This window comes from Lontra canadensis, unplaced genomic scaffold (genome assembly GCF_010015895.1).
Source record: "Lontra canadensis isolate GAN:19392208 unplaced genomic scaffold, GSC_riverotter_1.0 scaffold31, whole genome shotgun sequence".
NCBI lineage: Eukaryota > Metazoa > Chordata > Mammalia > Carnivora > Mustelidae > Lontra > Lontra canadensis.
In genome coordinates this window covers 9,224,047-9,246,765 of record NW_022631025.1, presented here as the reverse complement: position 1 = coordinate 9,246,765, position 22,719 = coordinate 9,224,047, and the positions used below count along the sequence as shown (strand labels likewise).

Here is a 22,719-nt window from a genome sequence, read left to right as displayed (position 1 = left end):
CAGAAATAAGACTGGTGCTATGCAATGGATATTTATGAAATAATTAGATCTGATGGCTTTCAAGAAGAAACAACCACATGTAAAAGTTTCAAGAAGGAGGTAGCATTTCTGGAGAGACTTGAAGAAAGAACATAAAATTGATAGGGCGCCTGGGTGTCTCAGTGGGTTAACCCTCTGCCTTCGACTCAGGTCATGATCCCAGGGTCCTGGGATCGAGTCCCCACATCAGGCTCTGTTCAGTGGGGAGGCCTGCTTCCTCCCCTCTCTCTCTGCCTGCTTCTCTGCCTACTTGCGATCTCTCTCTCTGTCAAATAAATAAATAAATAAATAAATAAAATCTTTTTTAGAAAAGAATATAAAATTGATAGAGATGGGGGATAGGAATGCCATCCAAATGGAAAGGACATTATGAACAAGGGAATGGAGCCTGAGGTAGAATGTATAGAGCACATTTGGGGAATGCATGTAATCCTGTTAGCTGAAATATATATAAAACATTTTTTTCTAATTAATTTCCACTAACCCAACCCTCAAATAGTGAACATCTTTTGACTTTGCGTGTCCAGCATTTATTTCCCCTTCCTCTAGTTACAATATTTTGGGTTTTCTATGGAGAATAAATCCTTTCCCCATCTTAGTTCTTATAAGTTAAGGTCTGCCCAGTCAATGTCCTCTATCACTCAGCCAGATAAGTGATTCAGAGGTGGACATATAGAACAAGCTGGGCAATGAGGCTCAAAACCAGATATACTGCTTAAAACATTTAGAAAGAGAAACTGGCTTCCCTCAAGGCCAGTTAATGCTAGGGGAAGAACCTAAAAATCCCTTTCTGGGGAATATGATCAGCCCAATAAGAAAGAACAAAACAAGCCAACAGATGACGTCAAAATAAAGCCCATGGAGGATGAGCTCCACACATGGGTTCAGATCTCCCAACAAAATTTTTGGTGCCTCATTCTTAAATGTGCCAGGCAGCCAAGGATCACTAAACTTTTGAAAAGGGCAATTAACATGAGATCAAAACAAAAAGAGTAAAGAGCAACTTAGAAGAAACAGAAACTATACAGGGAGAAGAAAACTCTTAAATATAGATCAGTAACATTTTAATTATATAATACAATTATCATAATTATAGGATATTAAATATTTATAAATATTTATACTTATATTTATAAATATTTATAAATATAAAGGTCTATTAAAAAATCTTTCTTTTTAAAGATTTTATGTATTTATTTGAGAGTAGGTGAGAGAGAGGGAGAGAAAGGCAGGGGAAGGGCAGAAGGAGAAGCAATTTCCCTGATGAACCATGGGACTATGACCTGAGCCCAAGTCAAATGCTTAACCAATTGAGACACCCATAAAAAACAATCTTACAATTAATTATATCCTTGAAATAAAATACAAATGATAGGAGAGAGGCAAGATGGCAGAGTAGTAGCAGACTGAAATGACATCAGATCCCAGGAGTTCAGCTAGATAGGAATCAAACCATTCCAAACACCTACAAACTCAATAGGAGCTCAAAGAGAAGAAGAGCAGCAATTCTAAGAACAGAAAATCAACCACTTTCTGAAAGGTAGGACATGCGGAGAAGTAAATCCGAAGCTACGGGAAGAGAGACTGCAGGGGAAAGGACCAGCTCTTGGCAAGTGATAGAGCAGCGGAGCATAAAATCAGAACAATTAGGAGTCTGCTACACTGAGGGACATCGCTCCAGAGGCTAAGCGGGGGTGGAGTCCTCAAGGGGACAGTGTGGTCTCAGGTCCAGGGGGGTCACAGAAAGACTGGGGGTGTCTGAGTGTGGCAGAGCTCCCAGGTATCAAGCAGGGAAGCCGACTACACAGACAGAGTTGAGGAGAGGGCTTTCAGCTTGGGGTTACCTTAAACCATGATCCGAGGCACAGTTGGGCAATTGTTCTTCAAGCAGGGACCCCCACAAGTGGCATATCCAGGGAGACTCACCTTTCTGCTCCGGGAGGAGCAGTGCAAGAGGAATCTGCTGGGTTTGAAGACTCCAAAAGGGGCCAAGCGCAAGAGATAGAAATACTCGGTCACAGGCCGGGTCAGCTTAGAGTGCAGCCTGAGACAAGGGAGATGGGAGGGACTGACTGCTTTTCTCCGAGGGCGCACTGAGGAGTGGGGCCCAAGCTCTTGGCTCCTCTGAGCTGGAGATTGGGAGGCCGCCATTTTCATTCCTGTCCTCCAAAGCTCTACAGAAAGCGTTCAGGGAACAAAAGCTCCCGAGCATGAACCTGAGCAGATTACTTAGCCCAGCCCCTGGCAAGGGCAGTGCAATTCCACTTCAGACAAAGACATTTGAGAATCACTGCAACAGGCCCCTCCCCCAGAAGATCAACAAGAACATCCTGCGAAGACCAAGTTTACTCATCAATGAGAACTGCGGAACTCCAGAGCTAGGGGAAAGTGACACATAGAATTCGTGACTTTTTACCCATGATCCTTTACTCTTGCAAAGTTAAATTTATTTAATTTTATTTTTTTCTTATTCTATTTTCTTAACGTTTCCTCATTCCTCTTTTAACATTTTAACTAGTTTATCTTAACAATACCTTTCCTAAAAAAAAGCTTTTTTAAAACTTCATTGTTATAGTCATATTTTATCACTTTGTTGTATTTAACCTTATTTTTTGTATAAATATATATATGTACATACATATATATATATAGGTGTGTTTTTTTTTCTAAAAAATTGTGGGATACAATTTCTTCTAATAGATCAAAATATACTCTACTCTAGCACATGGCTTTGTTCTAGTCTCCAGCCTGAGCACATTCCCTCCTCTTTTTTTTTTCTTTTTCCAACCAACTTAACAATTCCTATTTTAATTTTTTTTTAATTTTCATCTTTACAATCATCGTGTTTACCCTTCTTTTTCTATATATACAAGTTTTTCTTTCATTAAAATTTTGGGAGATAGATTCTTCTAAGACCAAAATACACCCAAAATCAACTGAGTGGCTCTGTTCTATTCACAGTCTAATATATATGTACAATTTTTTTTTTCTTTCCTTTTTTCTCCCTTTCTTCTCCCCCCGGTTTTGGATCTCTTCTGATTTGGTTAGCATACATTTTTCTGGGGTCCTTGCCACACTTTTAGTATTTTCTCTCATTCATATATTCTTATCTAGATAAAATGACAAGGTGGAAAAACTTACCACAAAAAAAAGAACAAGAGGCAATACCGAAGGCTAGAGACCTAATCAACACAGACATTGGTAATATGTCAGAACTAGAGTTCAGAATGACGATTCTCAAGGTGCTAGCTGCACTCGAAAAAGGCATGGAAGATATTAGAGAAACCATTTCTGGAGAAATAAAATCCCTTTCTGGAGAAATAAAATCCCTTTCTGGAGAAATAAAAGAACTAAAATCTAACCTAGTTGAAATAAAAAAGGTATTAAAGAGGTGCAATCAAAACTGGAGGCTCTTACTGCTAGGATAAATGAGGCAGAAGAGAGAAATAGTGATATTGAAGATCAAATGATGGAGAATACAGAAGCTGAGCAAAAGAAAGATACACTACTGCTGGACCACAAGGGAAGAATTCGAGAGATAAATGATAGCATAAGATGAAACACTATTAGAATAGTTGCATTCCATAAGAAGAAGAAAGAGACAGAGGGGCAGAAGGTATATTGGAGTTAATTATAGTAGAGAATTTCCCTAATATGGCAAAGGAAACAAGCATCAAACTCCAGGAGGCACAGAGAACCCCCCTCAAAATCAATAAGAATAGGTCCATACCCTGTCATCTAATAGTAAAATTTACAAGTTTTAGTGACAAAGACAAAATCCTGAAAGCAGCTCAGGACGAAAAATCTGTAACATACAGTGGTAGAAATATTAGATTGGCAGCAGACTTATCCACAGAGACCTGGCAGGCCAGAAAGAACTGGCATGGTATATTCAGAGCACTAAACTAGAAAAATATGCAGCCAAGAATACTATATCCAGCTAGGCTATCATTGAAAATAAGAGGAGAGATAAAAATCATCCAGGACAGGAGTGCCTGGGTGGCTCAGTGGGTTAAGTCCTCTGCCTTCAGCTCAGGTCATGATCTCAGGGTCTTGGGATCAAGCCCCACATCGGGCTCTCTGCTCAGCAGGGAGCCTTCTTCCCCCTCTCTCTCTGCCTGCCTCTCTGCCCACTTACAATCTCTCTCACTCTGTGTCAAATAAATAAATAAATAAAATCTTTAAAAAAAAAAAAAAACCTTCCAGGACAAACAAAAATTAAAAGAATTTGCAAACACCAAATCAGCCCTACAGGAAATATTGAAAGGGGTCCTCTAAGCAAAGAGAGAGCCTAAAAGTAGTAGATCAGAAAGGAACAGAAACAATATAGAGTAACAGTCATTTTACAGGCAAGACAATGGCACTAAATTCATATCTTTTAATAGTTACCCTGAATGTAAATGGGCTAAATGACCCTGATCAAAATACACACAATATCAGAATGGATAAAAAACCAAAACCTCTCAATATGCTGTCTACAAGAAACTCATTTTAGACCCAAAGACACCTCCAGATTTAAAGTGAGGGGGTGGAAAACAATTTGCCATGCTAATGGACATCAAAAGAAAGGTGGGGTGGCAATCCTTATATCAGATCAATTCGATTTTAAGCCAAAGACTATAATAAGAGATGAGGAAGGACACTATATCATACTTAAAGGGCTATCCAACAAGAAGATCTAACAATTTTAAATATCTATGGCCCTAACATGGGAGCAGCCAACTATATAAACCAATAAATAACAAAATCCAAGAAACACATCAACAGTAATACAGTAATAGTAGGGGTCTTTAACAACCTCCTCACTGAAATGGACAGATCATCCAAGCAAAAGATCAACAAGGAAATAAAGGCCTTAAATGACACACTGGACCAGATGGACATCACAGATATATTCAGAACAATTCATCCCAAAGCAACAGAATACACATTCTTCTCTGGTGCACATGGAACATTCTCCAGAATAGATCACATCCTGCAGGGGTCACAAATCAGGTCTCAACCGGTACCAAAAGACTGGGATCATTCCCTGCATATTTTCAGAACACAATGCTCTGAAGCTAGAACTTAATCATAAGAGGAAATTTGGAAAGAACCCAATTACATGGAGACTAAACAGCATCCTTCTAAAGAATGAAAGGGTCAACCAGGAAATTAAAGAAGAATTGAAAAAATTCATGGAAATAAATGATAATGAAAACACAATGGTTGAAAATCTGTGGGACACAGCAAAGGCAGTCCTGAGAGGAAAATACATAGCGATACAAGCCTTTCTCAAGAAACAAGAAAAGTCTCAAATACACAACCTAACCCTACACCTAAAGGAGCTGGAGAAAGAACAACAAAGAAAGCCTAAACCCAGCAAGAGAAGAGAAATAATAAAGATCAGAGCAGAAATCAATGAAATAGAAGCCAAAAAAACAATAGAACAAATCAACACAACTAGGAGCTGGTTTTTTGAAAGAATTAATAAGATTGATAAACCCCTGGCCAGACTTATCAAAAAGAAAAAAGACCCAAATAAATAAAATCATGAATGAAAGAGGAGAGATCACAACAAACACCAAAGAAATACAAACAATTATAAGAACATATTACGAGCAACAATATGCCAGCAAATTTGACAATCTGGAAGAAATGGATGCATTCCTAGAGACATATAAATTATCAAAACTGAACCAGAAAGACATAGAAAACCTGAACAGACCCATAACCAGTAAGGACATTGAAGCAGTCATCAAAAATCTCCCAACAAATGAGAGCCCAGAGCCAGACAGCTTCCCAGGGGAATTCTACCAAACATTTAAAGAAGAATTAATACCTATTCTCCTGAAACTGTTCCAAAAAATAGAAATGGAAGGAAAACTTCCAAACTCATTTTATGAGTTTGATCCCATAACCAGACAAAGACCTCACAAAAAAGGAGAATTACAGGCCAGTATCCTTGATGAAAACAGATGCAAAAATTCTCACCAAAATACTATCCAATAGGATTCAACAGTACATTAAAAGGATTATTCACCACGAATAAGTGGGATTTATTCCTGGGCTGCAAGGTTGGTTCAACATCCACAAAGCAATCAATGTGATACAGTACATTAATAAAAGAAAGAACAAGAACCATACGATACTCTCAATAGATGCTAAAAAAGGCATTTGACAATGTACAGCATCCTTTCTTCATCAAAACTCTTCAAAGTGTAGGGATAGAGGGTACCTAACTTAATATCATCAAAACCATCTATGAAAAATGCAGAGCAAATATCATTCTCAATGGGGAAAAAACTTTTCCCCTAAGCTCAGGAACACAGCAAGGATGTCCACTGTCACCACTGCTATTCAACATAATAGTAGTAGTAGTAGAAGTCCTAGCCTCAGCAAACTGACAACAAAAAGAAATAAAAGGCCTCCGAATCAGCAAAGAAGAAGTCAAACTCTCACTCTTTGCAGATGATATGATACTTTATATGGAAAACCCAAAAGAATCCACTCCAAAACTTCTAGAACTCATACAGGAATTCAGTAAAGTGTCAGGATATAAAATCAGTGCACAGAAATCAGTTGTATTTCTATACACCAACAGAAAAACAAAAGAAGGAGAAATTAAGGAGTTGATGCCATTGACAAATGCACCCAAAACCATAAGATACCTAGGAATAAACCTAACCAAAGAGGCAAAGGATCTGTACTCAGAAAACTATAAAGTACTCTTGAAGGAAATTGAGGAAGACACAATGAAATGGAAAAGCGTTCCATGCTCATGGATTAGAAGGACAAATATTGTGAAAATGTCTATGCTACCTAAAGCAATCTACATGTTTAATGCAATCCCTATTAAAATACCATCCATTTTTTTCAAAGAAATGGAACAAAGAATCCTAAAATGTATATGGAACCAGAAAAGACCCCAAATAGCCAGAAGAATGTTGAAAAGGAAAGCCAAAGTTGGTGGCATCACAATTCCAGACTTCAAGCTCTATTACTAAGCTGTCATCATCAAGACAGTATGGTACTGGCAAAAAGCAAACACATAGATCAGTGGAACAGAATAGAGAGCCCAGAAATGGTCCCTCAACTCTATGGTTAATTAATTTTCAACAAAGCAGAAAAGAATGTCCAATGGAAAAAAGACAGTCTCTTCAACAAATGGTGTTGGGAAAACTGGACAGCCACATGCAGAAGAATGAAACTGGACCATTTCCTTATACCACACACAAAAATAGGCTCCATATGGATGAACGACCTCAATGTGAGACAGGAATCTATCAAAATCCTTGAGGAGAACAGAGGCAGCAACCTCTTCAACCTCAGCCACAGCAACTTCTTCCTAGAAGCATCGCCAAAGGTAAGGGAAGCAAGGACAAAAATGAACTACTGGGACTTCATCAAGATCAAAAGCTTTTGCACAGCAAAGGAAACAGTCAAAAAAAAAAAAAACAAAAGACAATGAACAGTAGAATGGGAGAAGATATTTGCAAATGACATATCAGATAAAGGGCTAGTATCCAAAATCTAGAAAGAACTTAACAAACTCAACACCCAAAGAACAAATAATGTAATCAAAAAATGGGCAAAGGACATGAACAGACGTTTCTACAAAGAAGACATATAAATGGCCAACAGACATGTGAAAAAGTGCTCAAGATCACTTGGCATCAGGGAAATACAAATCGAAACCGCAGTAAGATACCACCTCACATCAGTCAGATTGGCTAAAATTAACAAGTCAGGAAATGACAGATGTTGGAGAGGATATGGAGAAGGGGGACCCTCCTACACTGCTGGTTGGAATGCAAGCTGGTGCAGTCACACTGGAAAACACCATGAAGGTTCCTCAGAAAGCTGAAAATAGAGCTACCCTATGACCCAGCAATCATACTACTGGGTATTTACCCCAAACATACAAATGTAGTGATCCAAAGGGGCATGTTTATAGCAGCAATGTCCACAATAGCCAAACTATGGAAAGAACCTAGATGTCCATCAACAGATGAATGGATAACGAAGATGTGGTGTGTGTGTGTGTGTGTGTGTGTGTGTGTGTATATATATATATAGGAATACTATGCAGCCATCAAAAGAAATCAAATCTTGCCATTTGCAATGATGTGGATGGAACTAAAGGGTATTATGCTGAGCAAAGTAAGTCAATCAGAGAAAGACAATTGGAGAGGCAGAGTGGGGGGTTTGTGGGGTAGGGAAGGAAAAAATGAAACAAGATGGGACCGGGAGGGAGACAAACCATAAGAGACTCTTAACTTATAAAACAGAGGGTTGGTGGGCGTGGGGGTGGAGAGGGTGGTTGGGTTATTGACATTGGGGAGGGTATGTGCTATGGTGAGTGCTGTGAAGTGTGTAAGCCTGATGATTCACAAACCTGTACCCTCTGGGGCAAAAAATACATTACATGTTAATAAAAATAATTAATTTTAAAAATCAGAAAAAATACAAATGATACAGCAAATAGCAAGTAGAAAATTCTGATAGGCTCTGTATTTGATGGTAATTGCTTAAGTATTTATCTGGACACCAAAGGCTATATATTGCATATAATTTATAAGATTTAATGTTGTTTTTGAAAAATTGGTGGCCAAATACAATTTGTATTTACAAACACAAATTTATTTGGATTTATATTACAAATGTAATGTATTACAGTACTTAATCTTTTTTTATTACTTTGTTTGAATTTAAATTCAATTAATTAACATACAGTGTATTATTAGTTTCAGAGGTAGAGTTTAGTGATTCATCAGTCTTATATAACACCCAGTGCTCATTACATCCTCTGCTCTCTTAATGTCCATCACCCAGTTACTCTATCCCACCACCCACTGTCCCCTCAGCAGCCCTCAGTTTGTTTCTTATGATTAACAGTTTCTTATGGTTTTCCTCCCTCTCTGTTTTTATCTTGCTTTATTTTTCCTTCCCTTTTGCTATGCTCCTGTTTTCTTTCTTAAATTCCACATATGAATGAAGTCACATAATTGTCTTTCTCTGAGTAACTTATTTCACTTAGCATAAACCCTCTAGTTCCAACCACATTATTGCAAATGGCAAGATTTCTTTTTTGATGGCTGAGTAATATTCCATTGTGTATATATACCACATCTCTTTTACTTACTCATCTGTTGATGGACATAAGAGCTTTTCCCACAATTTGGCTACTGTAGACATTGCTGCTATAAAGTTTGGGGTGCAAGTGTCCTCTGAATCACTACATTTGTATCATTGGAGTAAACATCCAGTAGTGTGATTGCTGGGTCATAGGATAGCTCTATTTTCAATTTTTTGAGGAACCTCCATGATGTTTTCCAGAGTGGCTGCACCAGCTAACATTTCCACCAACAGTGTGAGACAATTCCCCCTTCTCTGCATCCTTGTCAACATCTGTCATTTCCTGGCTTATTAATTTTAGCCATTCTGACCAGTTTGGGATATTGTCTCATTGTGGTTCTGATTTGTAGTTCCCTGATACCAAATGATGTGGTGCATTTTTTTCATGTGTCTGTTGGCCATTTGTATATCTTCTTTGGAGAAATGTCTGTTTGTGTCTTCTGCCCATTTCTTGATTGGATTTATTTGTACTCTGCATGTTGAGTTTGTTAAGTTCTTTCTAGATTTTGGATACTAGCCCTTTATCTGGTTAGACATTTACAAGTATCTTCTCCCATTCTGTAAGTTGTCTCTTGGTTTTGTTGACTGTTTTCTTCACTGGGCAAAAGCTTTTTATCTTGATGAAGTCCAATAGTTCATTTTTGCCTTTGTTTCCCTTGTCTTTAGAGACATGTTTATCAGGTCAGAGAGAATGCTGCCTTTGCTCTTCTCTAGGATTTTGACACATTCCTGTCTCCCATTGAAGTCTTTCATTCATTTTGAGTCTATTTTTGTGTAGGGTGTAAGAAAATGGTCGAGAGTCATTCTTCATGTGGCTGTCTGATTTTCCCAACACCATTTGTGGAAGAGACAAATTTCCATTTGACATTCTTTCCTGCTTTGTCGAAGATTAGATGACCATAGCATCGAGGGTCTGCTTCTGGGTTCTCTATTCTATTGCATTGGTCTATGTCTGTTTTTGTGCTAGTACCATACTATCTCAATGATTACAGCTTTGTAATAGAGCTTTAAGTCTTTCACTGTTATGCCACTAGCTTTGGTTTTCTTTTCTTTCTTTCTTTTTTTTTTAAGATTTTATTTATGTATTTGACAGAGATCACAAGCAGGCAGAGAAGTAGGCAAGGGGTGGGGGGAAGCAGGCTCCCCACTGAGCAGAGAGCCCAATGTGGGGCTTGATCTCAGGACCCTGAGATCATGACCTGAGCTGAAGGCAGAGGCTTAACCCACTGAGCCACCCAGGTGCCCCTAGCTTTGGTTTTCTTTTTCAACATTCCTTTGACTATTCAGGATCTTTTCTGGTTCAATACAAATTTTAGGATTATTTGTTCCAGCTTTGTGAAAAATGTTGATGGTATTTTGATAGGGATTACACTGAATATATAAATTGCTGGAGGTAGGTAGCATAGACATTTTTTTTAAAGATTTTATGTATCTAGGCAGAGAGGGGGAAGCAGGCTACCCGCTGAGCAGAGAGCCTAATGCAGGGCTCGATCCCAGGACCCTGAGATCATGACCTGAGCCAAAGGCAGAGGCTTAACCCACTGAGCCACCCAGGTTCCCCATAGGCATTTAAACAATATTTGTTCTTCCAATCCATGAGCATGAAACATTTTTTCATTTTTGTCTTCCTCAACTTCTTTCATGAGTGTTCTCTAGTTTTCAGAGTATAGATCCTTTGCCTTCTTGGTTAGGTTCATTCCTAGATATCCTATGGTTTTTGGTGCAATTGTAAATGGGATTGATTCCTTCATTTCTCTTTCTTCTGTCTCATTTTTAGTGTATAGAAATGCTACTTATTTCTGTGCATTGATTTTATATCCTGTCACATTGCTGACTTCCTTTATGAGTTCTAGCAATTTGGGGTGCAGTCTTTCATATTTTCCACGTAGACTATCATATCATCTGTAAAGAGTGAGAGCTTATTTCTTTGTTGATTCAGATGTCTTTTATTTCTTTTCGTTGTCTGATTGTTGAGGCTAGGACTTCTAATACTATGTTGAACAACAGTGGTGAGAGTGGACATCCCTGCCATATTCCTGCCCTTAGGGGAGAAGCTCTCAGTTTTTCCCCATTGAGAACGGTATTTGCTGTGGGGTTTTCACATATGGCTTTTATGATGTTGAGGTATGTTCCTTCTATCCCTACACAGTGAAGAGTTTTAATTAAGAAAAGATGATGTACTTTGTCAAATGCTTTTTCTGCATCAATAGAGAAGATCATATGGTTCTGGATCTTTCTTTAATTAACGTAGTGTAACACATTGATTGATTTGCGGATACTGAACCACCCTTGCAACCAAGGACTAAATCCTACTTGGTCCTGGTGAATAATTCTTTTAATGTACTGTTGGATCCTACTGGTAGTATCTTGGTGAGATATTGACATCCATGTTCATCAGAGATACTGATTTTTAATTCTTTTTGGCAAGATCTTGGTCTGGTTTTGGGATCAAGGTAATACTGGCCTCATAGGATGACTTTGGCAGTTTTCTTTCCATTTCTATTTTTGAAACAGCTTCAGAAGTATAGGTATTAATTCTTCTTTAAATGTTTGGTAGAATACCTCTGGGACACGGTCCAGCCCCAGAATCTTGTTTTTTGGGGAGATTTTTGATTATTGCTACAGTTTCCTTGCTGGTTATGGGTCTGTTCATGTTTTCTATTTCTTCCTGGTTCAGTTTAGAAATACAATATGGAACTGAAAAACATAATGGAAGGACTTGGAGATAAAGTTGAGGAAACCTCCCAGAACAGAGCACAAAACAAAGAAAAAGAACATCGGTGGTAGGGGCAGAAGGGAGAATCAGATAACTAAAGAATTAGTCCAGTAGGTTCAATACTTTAAAATAACCATTCTGGAAAGAAAGGAAGGCAGCAATAATAGAGGAAATCACTCAAGAAGTTATTTCCCAGAATTAAAGGACTCAAGTTTCCAGATTAAGAGGATCCGCCAGGAACCCAGCACAATAGAGGAAAATAGTCCCACATCAAGACTCAACATTGCAAAACGTAGGAACACTGATGATAAGCCAAAGGCCTGAAAAGCCTCCTGAAAAGAAAAAGGAAAGATTTCATATCATCAATTAAAAATCACAACAGCATCAGATTTCCCAAGTTCAATGTGATGGCTATAAGGCAATGCAGCAATGCCCTGAAACTTCTGAAAGGAAATAGTATCCATTGTAGAGTTCTATATCCAGAAAATATCGATTAAGAGAAGGAAATAAGAAAGGCATTTCCAGGTATGCAATGCCTCAACACATTTACTTCCCATCACTTTCCTTTCAGAGCTTCTGGAGAATGGGTTCCTCCAAGAGGCAGGAGTAAATCACAAAAATGTAAGACAAAGGATCCAGATATAAGGAGAGTCAACACAAGGGAAGGATAAAGAGAATAACTAGAATGATGATAAGGATAAGAGCAACTCAGAAAGGAATCCGTGCAGAGCAGAGCAAATCAGGAGCATGAGACGAGAAGATTTAGACTCTGGGAGAGGATGGGGGTTAGTAGTGGTAAATACATCTAACAAAAACTATGCAATGAGAAAACAAGACAAAGGAAATAAAAGAGTTGTCCTGTGAGAAAATATAACTACAGTATTTTACATGGCTCAGCAGTGTTCTAATAATGGAGACACTGGATACTGATCTCACCAAAATGATGATATAATCAGTTGAGGGAAGTGTGTTTGGATTTAGTGAATGGAGAGGATGAAAGAGAGTTGGTGGGGAGGTGGGCTTAGATTTTTTTCAAATAAACTTTGAACTATTTGACTGCTTAAACTATATGTGTGTACAGTGATCAAAATAGATTTTGCGGGGGCACCTGGGTGGCTCAGTCGGTTAAGCATCTGCCTTTGGCTCAGGTCATTATCTCAGGGTCCTAGGATCAAGCCCTATGTCAGGTTCCCTGCTCAGTGGGAAGTCTGTTTTTCCCTCTCCCTCTCCCTCTGGTTTCTCCCCTCCACCTATGCTCTCTCTTTCTCTCTCAAATAAATATTTTTTAAAAATAGATTTTTTTTTAATGACTACAATTAACTATCCATTCCACACGTGAATAGACATAGTCTCCAACTCATTTTTTTCACCACTATCTTCATTTGCTTTGAAAGAGAGAAGTTACCAGGACAGGGAACTGGGGAGAGGTTGCACAAAATGCAAGAAGAGGAGTGTGAGATCCAGGCTCCCAGTTATGGAATGAATAAATCATGCAGATGAAAGGTGCAGCATAAGGAATATAGTCTATTGTATTGTAATAGCATTGCATGGTGACAGATGGTAGCTACATGTGTGGCGAGCAGAGCATAACATATAGAACTGTCAAATCACTATGTCGTTCACCTGAAACTATTCTAACAATATGCGTCAACTACACTTCAATTAAAAATGATATATATATTTTTAAAAAAACTAAGTAAGAAAAAAGAGAGAGAGAAGTTAAAACTGTGAGGTTTTCCAGAACATTCCAAATATCTGAACATACACATGTTGTGTGACTATCTATGAATCCAATCTTCCTCATAATCTCAGAAACCCAGCACGGGTAGAGGTCTCCTTAATATTTCTCATTCACCAAATGGGAGAAGACCAGGAATTTACCTCCGTGCATCGCATCAACTCGTATCTTCAGTTGGCCGGGCCCTGTCAGCAAACTCTTGATGGCATTAAAGTCAAAGATGGTCCGAAGGAGGTTGAGATAGATATCTACTGGGTCCACTATCTCCACTAAGGATAGAAGAATAAAGGGAAATATCATTGACCATACCCATGAAGAACACTGGGAAGTGTAAAAAAGAATCACTACCCTAACAGCATGAAGTTCTGACCACAATCCCATCATAACCCTAGCCATCATGCAGGAAGCCAAGTGTCCATTTCTACACTAAGTCACAAAATTAAGGCACAATCAAGATCCTACAAACTTTTTTGGTCATAAATGGGTATACATAATACAAGTTATACATTCCTCTTTGCAAATGAAGAATCAAACACAAAATTAAGTAATTAAGATAAAACTGCACCCTTTTATCCCATCTTCCTTCCACCACATCCCTCCCAAAGAAGGCACACACACACACAGCTCAATGCTAAGAGACATCGTGGCACACCCAAATGCCTCTCCTGTGGAGGTAAGCCAAAGAATCACTCGGGGGGCTTAAAGGGTCACTTTAGCAGTGGCCCTTATTTTCTAAATGCCATTATGCCAACCAAATCCAGGGTTAGATTGGTGATGAAGGATACATTCCTGAGTTTGTACTGTGTGCCCAACCCAGTACCCATTTCAGGCTGAATGCCAAATATTTAGAAACCTTCATTAAACATAAGTATTCCTCAATGTTTGGTACCCCCCAGTGACCAGGAACCCAAAACTAGTCTTTTCCACTTATTTGACAGATATACACAATGCAAAATCCATTACATTTTTCAAACTTGGCCATCAACATATAATTAATACTAAGAAAGTATTTTCCTAGAATACTAGATATTTGACTCTTTTAGCCCAAAAATTTGTCCATAAACCCTGCTTTTAAGTTCATAGTTAAATTTTGAAACATATGTATGTTGTTTTTCAAAATTTTCAAATACATACTACTTTGGAATTCTGAAATACTTAAACCTGCACAAAGGATATTACCAATCCACTTTTAATAATTTTCAGTAAATTCCAGCTATAATATTTAATGGATGGAATTGTAATATGTTATAACTAGATAGATGAAACTATTCCTTCACCTGGTCAAATACCATCTAAAAATATTTTTCAGGGGCACCTGGGTGGCTCAGTGGGTTAAGCCTCTGCCTTCAGCTCAGGTCATGACCTCAGGGTCCTGGGATCGAGCCCCACATCTGGCTCTCTGCTCAGCAGGGAGCCTGCTTCCCCTGTCTCTCTCTGCCTGCCTCTCTGCCTACTCGTGATCTCTGTCAAATAAATAAATCAACTATTTTTTTTAAATAAATAAAAATATTTTTCCTTGCACTTAGTTAATATAGTATGTAGGCCCATTTAAATATAATGTAATTATTTTTGCATGAACACAAATCATTTTTAATCTTTTGGGCTGAGAATAATATTAATTCATACAATAAATTAAGAATTAATCTTTATGAAATGTAAATGTATATGTAAAATGGTTATAATGGTAAACTTTATGTATATTATACCATAATAAAAAATTACTATATGAAATAAAAGATCATATTCTTTTAGATATAGAAGTCTTACTCCACAATATGGGATAATATTTTTAGCTATTTTATTCTGGTTCTTTAATTCTTGAACCACTTGCCTAAATACAGTTGGTATTCATAGCAGATAACACATAGTAAACAGAAATGTAAAAAACAAGGAAGCAAGTAAAATTCAGTGAAAATTGAAAGTTCATATCAAATAGTTCAGGCTCTTGAACCCTTAAGGTGAAATGCCAAGGAATGATGTGTTTGCAATTAACTCAAAGGCTTGCTCAACATTTAAAACACCAAGAACACAGCACATAAATTATCCCAAACCATTATCTTCAAATTCTTCTTGGGAGCCAGGGACTGGGAGCCAGGGAATTCTTCTACCCACCTCCTGGTATCCACAGCATCTTAGAAATCTCATCAAATTAGCAATATGGCGGCAGAAACAGCCTGAACCTGAGCTTACCAATGAGACCAATGATTTAGGTCTCTTAGGCAAGCATAAAAATTGTGAAGATACCAGAAGTAAATAAATCATTTGTAACTTCTTCCTGATGGTAATGTCTGATTTTTCCCAGTCATCTTATTGTCCAATTTTTCCAAATATACATAAATGAGCATATTTAAATCCATTTCATCTACTATACCCACGTTTATGGATGTCAAACCACTGTGTGTTCATGTATGTGTGTGTGCTCCCAGCGAGATTAATAAAAGGAAACACCATTATTTCCAGTATCACATGGCTTCTGATGAATTTCTGCTGGTTAGCTAAGCGAGCAATTGACTCAAAATCCTTCAAGAAGAAGATACTAGTGTTGGCTTAACAGTGTGACACCTCAATGTCCATTTCAAGCTCTCCCCTGCTTGTCCCTTCAATGCCATGCGGCTGCGAGCCTGGTATTTAATCTTTTCAGCTAAATTAATTTATTTGTCAAACAAGGAAAATATTTTAACACAGACTGTATTTAAGCATATAGGACATTAAAGGAGTAAAAAGTTGGTTTATGGCTAATTGTATATGTTCTAGGAAAAAGCAACAGGGTAAAAGGGGGGGACTAATATGCATATACATGATATTAGTGATGTTATATGGTTAAGTATTAATCTGTAAAATTAAAAGTTATAATCCGAGTACTTCAGAAGTTTCAATCAGTCTACATTGTAGGATATTTGGGGCAATTCCATTCCATTCTTTGCCTCAATCCGTTTGGTGTTTACTGAGTTCCTTTCAAAAATCTCCTCACATAGTGCTTGATATAGAATGGTGATCCCTCGCGCATTGAATCAAGGTGAACAGCATGGTTCTGGCTTGGAAAGAAATCGCCTACCTTCCATGGGAAATTTTAGTAGCCCCATTACCTTGTTAGCTCTCCTCTTCACTGTGTAAAATATTCCAGTATCTTCACTGTAATTGATTAGAAAAGTGAAGACATGTTTTGGCGACTCATAGCCTATTCTTGAGATGCCATAAGGGAGCCAGCTGTGACATTTTTCCAATGTTGAAAGTGATGTAGAATCTGGGAAGTCATTTTTGAAATTGCCAGTCCTGAGTATCTTGGCTGCTCCCACGTCCCCGTGCACCACAGTCATATTACATCTGTTTATCAAGTCACTCCCAAAATAGACCATCCAATCACTTTAGGGTGTGCCCTCCCATGCGGGAAGCAGAGTCACCGCCACCCATGGAATGACTCTGACTTCTTCAAAATATAATCTATTACCTCTAAATGGCTTGAATTTGTTCTCCAGGTCAAATTCTTGTCTTCCAAGCCGAGAGAGGTCAATTCGAAGATCAGGGCATATGGCATATTCCTCGATTGTTTTGCTGATCTGGTAGATTTTGTCTGAGACCACATCTGGTGCAGGACCTGCACGTGGAAATAGCACACCACCAAAACTAAAATTTTTAAAAAGCATCTGCAACTTCGATCAGAGGCATGTTCCCTCCTTCACCACCAAGCAAAAGAAAGATTCTTTTGTTCTTGAAACAATGGACAACAGTTCACAGTTTAACTGTTCTCCATATTCCCTATGTTGTATTCACCCACGATGGAGGAAATGTGGTCAGCCTCACCTGTTCTATGTAGGCTGATAACCCATGTGTTTGTTTATCTGAATCCATTTCTGAGCAATGATACATCTTCCCTAAAAATAGGTTCACACCTGCCGGGGAGACCCAGTTACGTAATCAGCTTTTTTCAGGATATGAGACACCAACAGGATATGCACTTGACAGAAATGAGGGATTCCAGATTTAAACTGCAGCCTCCCAAGTGCACCTAGAGAAAGAACACACGAGTTCTACGCCCAGGTTGGCTGCCTTGTTGAGGCAGGAGCTTGCCAGGGTTAAATGCTTTCCTCGACTCAGGCTCCCTAATGACATCCAAGTTTTTAAAATGAGGTTTAAGTAAAAATATTTGATGTGTTTCCTCACAAGATCAAGAGGACAATTAGGCTGCGAGAGACTTTAAATGAACATGAAATCAAAAGTTGTCCCCCTTTCAGCTTCTTTTTAAATTTTGTTTTGTGCTGCAAGTCACTTTAGATTTTTTGCAGTAAGTTTGGAAATCAAATGAGTACAGTGCAAGATCTAAAATATCAATGAGAGACAATAGATAGGTTTTATATGAGATATACTTGCCAACTTGACTGTAACTTTCAACCAAAAGGAAATCAAGAAATAATTTCTTTTCTATCCCAATCCTTCAAGCTACACTGTCCAGGACAGTAGTCGCTAATGGTATACAGCTATTGAGCACCTGAAATGTGACTAGTGAAATTGATATGTGTTGTAACTGTAAACTACACATCAAATTTTGAACAGTTCGTAGAAAAAAATGTTAATAGGTTACATTTAACTTTTATAGTAACTTGATGAAATAATATTTTCAGTATACGAGGTTTAAAAATGCATTGTTCATGGGGTGCCTGGGTGGCTCAGTGGGTTAAAGCCTCTGCTTTTGGCTCGGGTGGGTTATGATCCCAGGATCCTGGGATCGAGCCCCACATCGGGCTCTCTGCTCAGCAGGGAGCCTGCTTCCTCCTCTCTCTCTGCCTGCCTCTCTGTCTACTTATAATCTCTGTCAAATAAATAAATAAAATCTTTTTAAAAATGCATTGTTCATTTCACCTTTTTTTTTTTACTTTATGTCGCTACTAGAAAGTTTAAAATCCTGACTCACAATATATTTCTATTAGGCAACTCACAATATATTTCAAAAACATAGCACTGTTTTTGTCTCCCCATAAATGCTCATTGAATACATAAAAAGGAATACTACCTAAACACAACAAACTGTATACATTAACTATGAGCAGATTTTTTTGTATATCAATTATACCTCAAGAAAGCTGTCTTAAAAATAAAGGAAGGGCAATGTCCCCATTCTACTGCATGGAAAAGAGGCCTACTAGATTTTAACCATATTTCCTTGTCCTTTAGGAAAAGCAAAGGCTGCAAAGAAAAAAAAAAATGGCCCTCCTCCTCTACTCCACACCATTTTTTATCCTTTCACAAAATGTAAAACAGTAAATAGCCTTGTTCTGTCTTTGCCTTTTCTATGCTTGTCCACTTGGAGAATGCATGAATATCTCCCTGCTCCCTTAGGTGCCACTGTATTCTTTGACTGTGTCCCTCACTTTTAAAAAACCTGATTTGATGACAAAGCACACTGGCTTCCAAAAGTAAAACAACTTCTAGCATGTTCCTTTTCTGTGATGCCACTCGACCACCCATGTGGTTAACCTCACAAGCTCGTCATCAACCTCTGCATCTACCAACTGCTTCCGAGTTCCTTGACATCTTCTGCTCTAATGACTTTTCCTCCTCATTTTAGTCAGTGGCTGGTAAAGTCATATCTTAAATATTATTGCCTCTTGAAATCGTTTCAAAATAGCAAATTTGAGTGTCTTCTGCCCATGAATTCCTTATCTGCCAGCTACCCTCCTCCACACCTCCGCTGAACTTGCTCTTTCCTGAACTGATGCCCATCCTCGCTATTGGTCCCTTCTAGTTTCACCGGTCTCTAATCCTAGGCAGGACCTAAGATCCACTGTCTGAGCCATACCTTTGTTAGCATAATAACATGAGCCTACATTTATTGAAACTTACATATACCACATTTCACACTTTACATGGAATTCAACACGCACAGAAAGCAGATGAAATAGGAGTTATTATTATCCTCAACTGCCGAATGGGGAAACTGAAATTTGAAGAGGAAGAGATCCTTAACCAAGGCCCCTTCACTGGTAATAGACAGAGGCTGGATTTTGAATCCTAATAGTCCGATGCCAGCTCAGACACCTGTAACGAGTACCATTCCTCCATGCCTCCACAGCCATTCCCCAACCCTGGGACATCACCATCATCTGTCCCCACTGCTACAATTTCCAGACTCCCACATATTGCTGGAGGTAGTAAAAAATTACACCAAGTAGCTCCCCCTAGGAATGAGGCTGCTTACCTTTACGACTTCTCATGCATGAATCATCAACACATTTCCCATAATACCTTTTACAGAATATGTCCCCAAGTCCTCCCTCTCCTTGTCCCATTATCTTACCACACAATCTTTCTTCTTACTTTCTTTTTGGAACAGGTATAGCAACTATTACCCCAAACTTTCATTCTGCACCCCTCAGAATTGCTTCTTTCCCCATCCTTGCGATCTTATCCAGAAGTTTTGCCCTCTTCCCAGAATCTAGGCTCTAACTGAGCTCCACACCTTAAGAATTCTGTGACACTGGTCAAGCTTTTTAAACCATTTAATTCCTCAGTGACTTCATCAGGTTGTTGCGAGGATTAAATGAGAAAAGGTATGTAAAGTTCTGAGTATGGTGCCCAGCACATTATAAGATTCCAAAAAATCCACTATCTTTATTATGGATCCCATTACCCCTCTAGCATCTTCCCCTCTACTTAAAAACATCCTCAGAACGGTCCTGTCCTCTAAATGCACTTTAAAAGTAACATAGTTCCAGATGTGTCCTAGTTCCCTGGCTGTGCCTACTAATTCCGTAGACAGTTTTTTTTTTTTTAAGATTTATTCATTATCTGAGAGAGAGAGAGAGAGCTCATGCATGAGTAGGGGGAGGGGCTGAGGAAGAGAGAAAGAGAGAAACAGACTCCCCACTGAGCCTGGGGCCCTATAAGGGGCTCAACACCGCTGGATTCCAGGATCCGGAGATCATCAGCTGAGCCCAGATCAAGAGTCAGACATCCGACCAACTAACCACCCAGGTGCCCCAAGACACATAGCCTTTTAATTCATTCCATAAAATGTATCTATATGACACACAATGAAAAGAGATGAATGTCTCTTCAAGGAAAGAAATTATGGTAAAATTGATTCTTCTTTGAGTAGGAAGAAACCAACTGAATCTTTCTATGCCATTAGGAATGTTAGCTTCATTCATAATGCCAAGACATGCAAATATAAAGAATTAAGCATAAGAGAGGGACTTTCAACACAGTTAAAAGCCAAAATCTACAGCTGAATACGTCTCATTTCCCCCTGTACTTTAGTCTACAAAATGGGTATTTAAATAATATCTTCTCCCTTTATGCCTCACAGGATATCACAGAGATGACTGAGATATTTTTGTAAGATATGAAATCAAATATAAATTCCAAATACTTACTTTGGTAAGCGTTGTTTAGGTGGGCAACTTTTAAATCACATTTCTCTACAAATTGCCACTTTCTGAGCCCATTCAATTTCCCATGTTAACAGCATATGGAATACCTGAATCTTGCCCGTTTTTTCCTGAAATCCTCAAGGGCTGTTGCAAGACTAGATGTGGGTCCTTGGTATGCTTTTTAATGAAACGAAACTTCTCGAAGTATATGATTCATAAAGGTGTTTTTTTTAAAACACTTGATGTGAGTGAGGTTCATTTGTTTGGATAATGTCCAAAATGGCTTCAAGGAGGCAGAAAATAATATTCTGGCCAAAAATAATTCATAAAGGTAGCTATTGTTGGTGAAAATTACATACTCCTGCAGAAATGCAGACTCAGTGTTCTATATTAAGACTAAGAGACTTAACAACCAAATGTAATGCATAGTTCTTGGATGAATCTTGGTTTGAATAAAACAGCTATAAATAGGGTGCCTGGGTGGCTCAGTTGGTTAAGCCACTGCCTTCGGCTCAGGTCATGATCCCGGAGTCCTGGGATCAAGTCCTGCATTGGGAGTCTGCTTCTCCCTCTGACCTTTTCCCCTCTCATGCTCTCTCTCTCTCACTCTGTCTCTCAAATAAATAAATAAATTCTTTTTTTTAAAAAACAGCTATAAATAACATTTTGGAGGAAACTGGAAAATGCTGAATATAGATTAGGTTTTAGATATTAGAGAGTTGGTATTATTTTTGCTAGGTGTGAGTGATAATGTAGTTATGTTAGAATATGTCTTTCTTTTAAGAGATGTATTCTGAAATATTTAGGTATAAAATGTCTTCATGCTGTAATTTACCTTAAAATTCTTTACGGGAAAAAAAGTGCAAAATGGAAAAGCAAAATAATGGACACAAGCTATCCATTTATTATTCTCACCTTTATATATGTTTAAAATTTTGTTTAATTCACCCCATACCCATATCCCACTGCACAAAGACCTCTAAACTATACATTTCTATAAATAGAAGAAATAGTGAAAAGATTCTAAGCATTTCAGGAAGAGAAAGTCAACACTATAAGGAAGAAAGATGTCTACAGGTTATGTTAAAAAATCATTTGTCTAGCCTTGAGCAGCCATGTGAATTTGAGCAAATCAATAACAGCCTCTGGGGGATTTATTTCTTCATCTATAAAATGACAGAAATGGACTAAATGACTTAGAGGGTCTCTTGCAGCTTTAAAATTCAGAGTCCTTCCATATCAGATAAGCATCCATGAGATCAAGTGGGTTTAAGATCTCATTAGGCCACTTCCTTGTCATGTCACCTCAAGGGTTGTGGTGGTTCGTTTTATACGTCATTCCGACTGAGCCACAGGGTGCCCAGATATTTGGTTAAACCTTATTCCCATGTGTCCATAGGAGTCTATAGGCCTGTTTCTGGATGAGATTAGTATCTGAATCAGTAGACTGAGGAAAGGAAAGTGCCTTCCCCAATGTAGTGGCCTTATCCAACCCACTGAAAGCCTGGACAGAACAAGAGGCTAAGTGAGGGAGAATTCACTTTCTCTGCCTGGCTTCCGGCTGAGACACTGGTCCTCTCCTGCCCTGGAACCCGGACTCGGACTGGAACTTACACCGTCAGTTCTGCTGTTTCTCAGGCCTTTGGACTCAGACCAGAACTCCACCATCAGCTCTCCTGGGTCTAGAGGTCTCGGGACTTTTCTGCCTCCATAATCACATGAGCCAACCCCTCTTTGGGCCC

At 38.5% G+C, this 22,719-nt stretch overlaps 1 protein-coding gene across 1 annotated transcript in view; it reads right to left on the bottom strand.

The window, feature by feature from the left end:
* The window catches only part of PGM5 (phosphoglucomutase 5), a 194,283-nt gene that overhangs the window by 153,527 nt on the left and 18,037 nt on the right, over positions 1 to 22,719 (bottom strand). Inside the window, exons 3-4 of the mRNA XM_032866566.1 lie at positions 17,059 to 17,205; positions 13,754 to 13,879 (exon numbers count right to left, since the gene is read on the bottom strand). Of these exons, the coding sequence (XP_032722457.1) occupies positions 13,754 to 13,879; positions 17,059 to 17,205 (273 nt within the window). The remainder of the gene's footprint in view (positions 1 to 13,753; positions 13,880 to 17,058; positions 17,206 to 22,719) is intronic.